Source organism: Branchiostoma lanceolatum, chromosome 11 (assembly GCF_035083965.1).
Source record: "Branchiostoma lanceolatum isolate klBraLanc5 chromosome 11, klBraLanc5.hap2, whole genome shotgun sequence".
Taxonomy (NCBI): domain Eukaryota; kingdom Metazoa; phylum Chordata; class Leptocardii; order Amphioxiformes; family Branchiostomatidae; genus Branchiostoma; species Branchiostoma lanceolatum.
The window spans coordinates 13,262,385-13,270,963 of record NC_089732.1 but is presented as its reverse complement, the minus strand read 5'-3'; the positions used below and the strand labels follow the sequence as shown (position 1 = coordinate 13,270,963).

Here is an 8,579-nt window from a genome sequence, read left to right as displayed (position 1 = left end):
TTGAATTATATGTGTTGTGCGTAGGGTATGGAAAGTAGATGTCAAATATCAATTGTCTAAAGGACTAAGTTGCGACAGTTTTGTTTTTAACTTTTAGAAAACAAACAAATAGAAAATACGTAGTCACTGCACCAATGTGTTCTAGGATTATTCCATTCAAAACTTTGAGGGGGGCTTTCACAAGTTTTCTCACCAGTGGATCTGCAAATGCTATCTTAACACAATTTAAATAATGAACATGACACTGTGTATTCAGACATGCTTTATTTATTAATAGAGTAAAACAATTTAGAATCAAGGAAAATTTTATCTTTCAATTCCAGCATGGTGTAAGAATGCAATTCTTGTCCAAACTGGACCTCTGTACAACTGTACACACACCTGTCAATCATGTTAAACAGGCGGAGTCAAATAAAACATCTCCCAGTGGTCATACGTTTCCACATTTGTAGATACATTGGTTAGAATTGTGATCATATCATCCTAGTGAATTTCATTATATTCTAGATAGGCAACAGTTCTCATTGGTAAGAATGACAAATATCTCCTGGCTAAAGAAAGACATGGTTCAAGATGTAGTGTATTCAAAATGCCCCTCTTTCACAACTTGTATTGCTGCAAACATGTACATGTCCACACATGAAAATAGTATTCACAAATGTCAATGTGCCCCCCTCCCCCAAATTTCTCCAACAGCCCTTCAGAACTACATGCGTAACATCCCATATTTTACAGTTGTTACAGCATTCTTCAAAACCAGAAAAGTGGCATTACACAATTTTTTTTTTCTGTACAAAAAGTGCCAGTCACATCCACGAAAACGCCAACTAAATCACACATTCAGATCCTTTTAAAGAATTGCTAGAAAGAAAGCTACGAATCTATTTAGAAAACTAAACTAAATGAGAAACAATAGTGTTTCTAATGCAAGTTTCTTACTAGTGTCATTGAACTATTTAGACGGCAAGTTTTGTCCGTGATCGTTAAAAAAACTGTGTTCTTTGGTAAGGCACATTTCATTTGCCCTGAACATGCTATTTTCTGATAAATCAAAGCAATACCATAAAAACAATGCTGTACTAACAATCTAGAATTGTAATTCTTCGTTGCATTGCTAGGTGGCGCTGCAGTGAAAAGAATGCAGTCCCAAATGTGACTGAGTTTGTATACCCCTCATCATTCTTCCCACTGCATTGTTGCCTAGCAGTAGGAAGTAGAACCAATCAGTATTGCCCTGAGGAAGGTAGTAAAAGGACTACTAAAACATTCTACATCCCCGTGGTTGTGCAACAAAGAACTGTACTATCCATCTATGTACCAATCTGATGAAACTCTTCACTGACAAAACAATCTACATTTAAAACATTTGTTTCAATACAATCAAAGCGAGCAACTTAATAACATTGGAGATGGGTGATCCTAAATAAGGAATCATTGACATCAGAAAGTTTTCACAAGTTTGCACATGATTCTAAGAAGGATATGATAAATCCAAAGAAGTCTGTACTATCTATCAAAAAAAGTCTGTACTACATTTCAAAATGCTTTGTGCCAGGAAGTTTGCACATGTGCAATATTTTACAGTTCATAACTTCAAGTCTGCAGGATTGAATGTTGACCATTTCATTTATGTTGAAAGAATGTCAGTACACGTTTTTTGAGAACACAAAACTGTAGACCTTCGGAAACATCTTTCCCTGTACCCAAATCCTGTAAAAATATAATGCGTACGTACATTTTACCCTGAGAACAGTTTCCAATGTAAAAATGCAGCAACATTGTGAACTGCCATTACACAAAGTCCAACTCCCATTGTCCAACTTAGAAAAACGCCACCTAGCAAAGAGGGTCTTAACTGCAACCTAATCAGATTTTTGTGTATGCCTGTTTCTAGAGGCTATAGCACTGGGCACAAAGCCTGTAACAGTTAATAAATGTACAGTTATGCTTAAACACACATTAAAAGAAATAGCAACTTCAAACAGCTGCATGGCTGGGCATATCAAGGATAAATACAATGTTAGAAAGACTTCTAGCCCGAGCCAAGTTGGCGACCATCTTAACAAAATGCTCCCACATCTCTCAATACTTTGTACAACATGCTGGTATTGCCATATCAAGCCAGGTTGAACTTCTCACTTTACAAATATAGATATGCTAAAATACAAATAGACAGAGCCATTTCTTGAAAACATGCTTGAAAGCTGAGGTGTATTAGGTCAGGCAAGTGGTGTTTCAGTATCTGTGTCAATGTAGAGTGACTGATCCAGCCATACCCAGATCCAGCTGGTTTTTGAATTGACTGGAAGAAACCAGATCTGATTGGTCTGAATGGTAGAGCGGATCCAGATCCAGCTGGTTTGAACTGGATTGAACAAGTTCAGCTGGAAAAATGTTGGTCCAGCAAATTTAGATGATATTGGTAACCAGATCCAGCTGGTTCTGGAGATCAGACAGTGACATCTGGTTGCTAAGCAACTGAGCTGGGTTAGTCCAGATTGAACCAGATCATTCCAGACTGACCCAGATCAGACCAGATTGAACCACATCATTCCAGATTGAACCAGATTATTCCAGATTGAACATGAGCAGTCCAGATTGAACTGGAGCAGTCCAGATTGAACCAGATCAGTCCAGATCTAGCTGGTCCTCCACTTGGCTGACGCCGTCAGGTTGCAGCTCAGACAGCAGTGCGGTTGCCTCGGCCAGGGTGCTCTGTGCGCTCATGGTGCGCTGGAAGCTACGGCTGCTGGACAGCTCATTGGACACATTGGATTGCTGAGGGCGGTACTGGTGCTCCTGAGGCGAATGGGAAACAAGGAAAATTTAAAACTTGTACTTGTCTCTAGATCTACCAACATGAGGGGTCGTAGTCTTTCTGTCAAGCAGACCATCAACTTGACACCTGAATTACTTTCTTAAAGACAAAGCACATGTATATCTGTTGCCACTTGATATTCAAAACTTACATGCCTGCCTGCTATAAGCCATTCATGAAAATTGATTTATCAGACACAAAACGGGGATACATGAACAAAGAAGTTAAGAATGCAGATTGCCTAAGCCTCCGAAGGTGATGAAAACAACATTAAGGTGATATATTTCAATGCAGCACACTGTACCAAAGATAGTTTCTGGTCAGGAATGGTCATTTCTGACTTCAGAGTTCAGACTATTTCTTTTGACTTCACACTATTACCTACTCTCCTCTTAACATCACAAAACCCACACACATTACAGAAAAAGTGGGACCATTCGTCTTCCATTGTCTCAGAAAAAGAAGTTAAATCCACTAAGATAGAACTTACATGTAGTGTCAGTAGTTAGACAAGAGTAGTCACATGCTATACTGTTCATCATTGTTGGCCCATCCTTTTCATGTTACATGTACTTGTAACTAGCCTACAGACAAGAACTTGCAATAAAACTTTCAAACAGGTGTTTTGTCTCACCTGCATCTTCTTCTGCAGCCACGACACAGCCCACTTCCACCCTGACGACACCTCCAACAGAAACTCCTTTGCGGGGTGGCTCTTGTTGGCCAGGTGCACCAGGAACTTCACGCACTGGTAGGTGCGCGTGCTGTCGCTGGTGTGGCTGCCTCGCATCAGGCCGATCAGCCCGTCGTTGTTGGTCCCCTTGATGACGGTGTCCAGCCTCGCCGTCTGCAGGGGGTCCTCTAGCATCAGGACCTGGTGATAATTATAAGGTGGTCTTGTGGTTAGGGTTGTTGACTCTAAAGGTTTGGGTTTGAATCCCTAGCAGGTACCTATGTTGTGCCCTTAGGAAAAGGTCTTTACACATATTTCCTTACTCTCAAGCATCAGAACCTGGTGGCAAGGTGGTCTTGTGGTTAGGGTTGTTAACTCTAAAGGTTCTGGGTTCGAATCCCAAGAAAACCCCAATGTTGTGCTCTAGGAAAAGGTACTTTACACATATTTCCTCACTTTACTCAGGTGAAAATGAGTACCTAGATTTGGTTAGGGACATTCTCTCAGAAGGGATGTACATGAGATCCAGTACTTCGGAGCCGACCCTTACTGGCTTACAGTCCGTTCTTACACAGCTTGTACTTACTCTACCAAACTGGTGTATTACGCCTAATGTTTTAACAGTTATGCTAAGGTCACATTTCTGGGTTATGCTAAGGTCACATTTCCGGGCTGAATTAAACGATTCATATTAAGACTATACACAAATGGTGCTCGTGATTAATTTTTGCAACTTTTTGTGTCTTTTATATCATACTTTTCGTTCCTGCAAACTGCCTGGCTGGGCCTGGGAATTGTGACTGCAGCATCATGCAGAACAAACAAACAAACAAACAAACAAACCTCCTGCAGGGTGGTGAGTAGCCCCCGCAGCTCGCTGGTGGCGGTTGTGCGGAGGTACTGCTTGAGGTGGTCGAGCAGCAGCAGGGAGAAGTGCCTGTTACAGTAGCAGCAGTGCAGCAGCATCTCCACCATGGTGGAGGGAGGGGTGGAGCCTTGGGTGAACACCCACACAACCTGGAGCAACACACGCATGGGGATGGAATCAGTGTTACGTCAAATCGATTCTGTAAATAGTTTCATCAGGTTAGTAAGTCACTTTATGTCATGCCTGGGCCTGATACGGGTGTTCCGGCCGTGTGATAACTATCCGTATCTGTATTCCATAGAATATTTCGAATGCGTTTCGAGCGCGCCGGTTGCGCCGCCGTCGAAAATTTGAATACAGGATTTGGAGGTTGGAATTAATGTTGTTACAGTTTTTTCTTCGAGGACACAAAACTCCCTCAACTTCTGGCTCATTCTGCATTGAAATGTGTATTTTCTCGGGTGGGTATGACATAAATAAAATACAACATGGGGTATTCCGTATCACTCGAGGTACCAGCCCGAAAGCGGGTAGGATCGCCCGACGGCTGTATATGTATCTACAATGCGGTCCCAAACGTGCAGGACTGTAATAAATACATAATTATCAAGTACGGGTATGCAAATTGTTTTTACTTGATAATTACGTATTTATAACACTCCTGTACGTTTGGGACCGCATTATAGATACTGTTCCATGTAACAGTGTATATAATGTAAGTACTTTGCGTTTGGGAACACATCTATAAGCAGCAACACCTGTGCTGCAGTGCAAAGTGAACCAGTCAATATTGCTCTGAGCAAGGTGACAGATGGTCACCGAAACGTTGGTTGAATAAATCACTTGGTTGTGTACAAAGAGTCTTTTTATTTAGAGTAAAGTCAAAGCTGTCAAGATCACCAAAAGGGCTATAGGCCTGTTATAATCCCAGATGATGAAGCAGATACTGTGAATTCATTTATTTTCGCAGTGATTTTATTTTTGTGGCAGGATGGCGATGTTTTCACAGTGTTTGAATTTGGCATTTGAAATAATTCTGTAGTACAGTAATCATACAAGGGAGACATTACCTCGTTGACGTAGGCTTTGACCTGTTCCCCTGATACGCAGGCCTGCACGGCTACAGGAGCCTTGATGTACTGTTCTGGTGCGACTATACTGGTGGGTCTGGGAGGGAGGGAGTCCCCTGGATCTGAAAGACATGGCAAGTTTAGGAACAACAAGCATGTGGCGCAAAAAGTACTCTATGTATACAGGGCTTGAATTACTTTTCTTCCGTTTAATACAATATATGATTCTTAGTCCTATGCAAGATCATTAGATGCTTAAATTTTTTTCTTACATCTGAGAATTCATACTGCCAATTGCAGATGTATATTTGATATATGTCTTCAACTTACAATTTCATTATACACGTAATTCATTAAACAGCAAATACAGGTAGGACCAAATAAACACTCAAAAGAGTCACTTTCCAATGCCTAAAGCAGCAATGTTCTAGTCTATGATGTGTCTAAAAAGTAGGCTCCGTCCAGTCAAAATCACACGTTCCCTTACCGTCACTTCTCGCGTACGACACATCACAGTGCAGAACGGTGGTTGCCAGGGCGAGGTGCAGCGGTAGCAGCTCGGGGATCTCCCCCGGGGTCCACTTGCTGCCGGTGGTGCTCTGTTGGATCTGAGGTCCCGTCAGCAGCAGTCCCAGCAGGCAGGAGAACATGTTCTGCTGCAGGAGGTGTTCACACGCGCTGATGCCCAGCCGACCGTACTCGTGGAACAGGCTGGGGAGGAAACACAGTCTTAGCATTTGCAAGCAAATACATAATGCTTACCTTCACATGGTCTAGCCTAACAAACTACTGATCTGTTAATTCGTACTCAAACACACTCATATATATGGTGACCAGCCCCTCCAGCTCTGTCCTGCCACTTGCTACATTATGTAATCGTACACAACTATGAACTTAGAAACAATTTGAAAATTTAACAATTTTTTACAGTGTATATCATTATGCCTGAGTGATAGAATCATAGCAACTCTTCCAGAGATCCTATGGTCTACATTTTGTACAAGTATGTGTCCCCCTGCCCCACACACCTGAAGAAGGCATCGCTGTTCCTGAGGTTGCTGGCGACATACTGGTTGACCATGGACAGCAGCAGCTGTAACAGGCTGTAACAGCAAGATGAACAGTTCAAAGGAAAATCTTAATGGTCGTACACAAAAAAGGGACTGAGCAGCAAGGATAATTTTACGGGTGTATGAGAAAAATGCTTGTGCAAATTTGGTTAAGAGACTAATAACAGTCTACACAAAAATTGTGTTGTGTTGTTCTGCATTTTTCTATCAATTGCTTTAATTGTTAGCTTGCTGAATGCTCAGAGCATAGTATTACAAATTCTGTAAAACAATTCTTAACCATTACTCAATCATTCCTTCCTTAACTTAAAAAAAACATGCAAACATCTGTATATAATAAGAACAACTGTGTGGAGTGTCCCACCTGTCACATAGTGAGATGTTCCTCTTGAGGCAGACCTCCAGCACAGCGTGGATTAGCGACGCAAACGTGATCCGCACTTCCCGCGTAGGACACTCCAGTAACAGTGGTCTGGAGAGTACAATGGGTCAAAGGTCAGGTTTAGAAATGGTATGACTATCTGAGGTAAAAGGTAGGTATGTAAAGGTAGTCCTATAGCCTTTTTGAGACTGTAGGGGCAGTGGGTTGTTATCCACTGTGTCTAGGGCATGGTGTCGGAAGGTAGAGCCCATTCCTCTCCTTCCACCGCCTTTTACTGAGTTTTATCTCCCCAACCGAAGTCAGGTACCCATTTTTACACCTGGGTGGAGTGAGTAAAGTCATATAACGTGCCCCACCCACCTGATGTACAGTGTTCCCTCCTGTTGGCTGACAAAGTTGACCAGGAAGGTGCATGCCTGACTGCTGGCCTGGAGCAGCTGTTTCACACACTCCACCCAGCTGTGCACCTCAGTACGCAGCGCCCCCTTGGTGGTGAAGTACGTATTGCACAGGAAGTGTAGAGCCAGTTTCGTCCCTGCGACCAGCTCCGCTTCTGTCACCACATCTCCCTGCTAGGAAACATTTGCAAATTTTCGTATCTTTTAACCTTCTCCCTGCTGCCTAACTCTGTAACCAATAGGGAATTGGGTGCCAAATGGCTACCTCAGAGTGCTAAAGGTTAAAAAGAACACAGAAACATAATACAACCACACTTTTTTGTTAAATACCAGGGCTCAAAATAGTGGGTGCATGTGCACCTGTGTGCTCCAAAATTGGAGCAGTGTACCTAATCTTTGACTGTGGGTGCACTGGTGCACCTAGATATTTTTGTAGGCTATAACGTAAAGATACCATTGTTCACTAGTAAACAGTATCAGAAAAAGTAATACAACCCTTTGTTGCACTTCATTTGATGTATTACTTGTTTGAAATTTGATTACAGATTGAAGTTCTTGATTACAATTATAAGAGCATTAAACTGTAATTATGTTTTGCTGACATTCTCCTTTATTTTATGTGGTGCACCCAAATTTCTTTCTGTGCACCTAATTCCCTTGGTTGGGTGCACCAGTGCACCTACATGTATTTCCAAAAATGAATTTTGAGCCCTGAATACCTGTTGGAATACAGATCTAGCTCACTGTCACTGATGAAAGGTAGTGGATGGTACCTGAAACATCTGACCGTTTCCAAAATCAATCCAGTTGCTTGAGTAGCTGTTAACTTGCGTATCTTATTACCTGGATGTCTAACCTTCATTGACATATACAAACATACTATATATCCCTTGTCATCCCTAGAGCAACAGTGATATTGTCATAACCTTGTTTCATCAATTATTCATGTGAACTTTCCTTTGATATTGCATTTAGTGTACACATGAATAGTCTGATTCCTATCCTCTACACGTTTATGTAATTCTTTCTGTAAGCCCAATGGGAGTATGAAATAAGATCAGATGAAAATGTACATTGTATACATTGCATCTAAGGCCACACCAATTTTATTTCTTGGTTAACGGATTTTTTTATTGTAGCAAAAAAAAATTATGAAAACAGAAGGCTGGGGTGAAAACTTGCACCTGACCCTGTTCCCTCCCTGAAACTGTGTACACCAAAGTACAAACTTTCCTCTGAGATTCTATTTTCCTGTTGATTTTCCAATCTAGCATTTTTTTACAAATTCCGTTAACCAAGA

General features: G+C 41.6%; 1 protein-coding gene across 1 annotated transcript in view; it reads right to left on the bottom strand.

Moving 5' to 3' along the window:
- Positions 1 to 249: 249 nt before the first annotated feature.
- The window catches only part of LOC136444272 (ubiquitin carboxyl-terminal hydrolase 24-like), a 54,033-nt gene continuing 45,703 nt past the window's right edge, over positions 250 to 8,579 (bottom strand). The window contains exons 37-44 of the mRNA XM_066441786.1: positions 7,242 to 7,453; positions 6,864 to 6,989; positions 6,458 to 6,532; positions 5,917 to 6,140; positions 5,430 to 5,551; positions 4,335 to 4,508; positions 3,453 to 3,692; positions 250 to 2,799 (exon numbers count right to left, since the gene is read on the bottom strand). Of these exons, the coding sequence (XP_066297883.1) occupies positions 2,629 to 2,799; positions 3,453 to 3,692; positions 4,335 to 4,508; positions 5,430 to 5,551; positions 5,917 to 6,140; positions 6,458 to 6,532; positions 6,864 to 6,989; positions 7,242 to 7,453 (1,344 nt within the window). The 3' untranslated portion in view covers positions 250 to 2,628. The remainder of the gene's footprint in view (positions 2,800 to 3,452; positions 3,693 to 4,334; positions 4,509 to 5,429; positions 5,552 to 5,916; positions 6,141 to 6,457; positions 6,533 to 6,863; positions 6,990 to 7,241; positions 7,454 to 8,579) is intronic.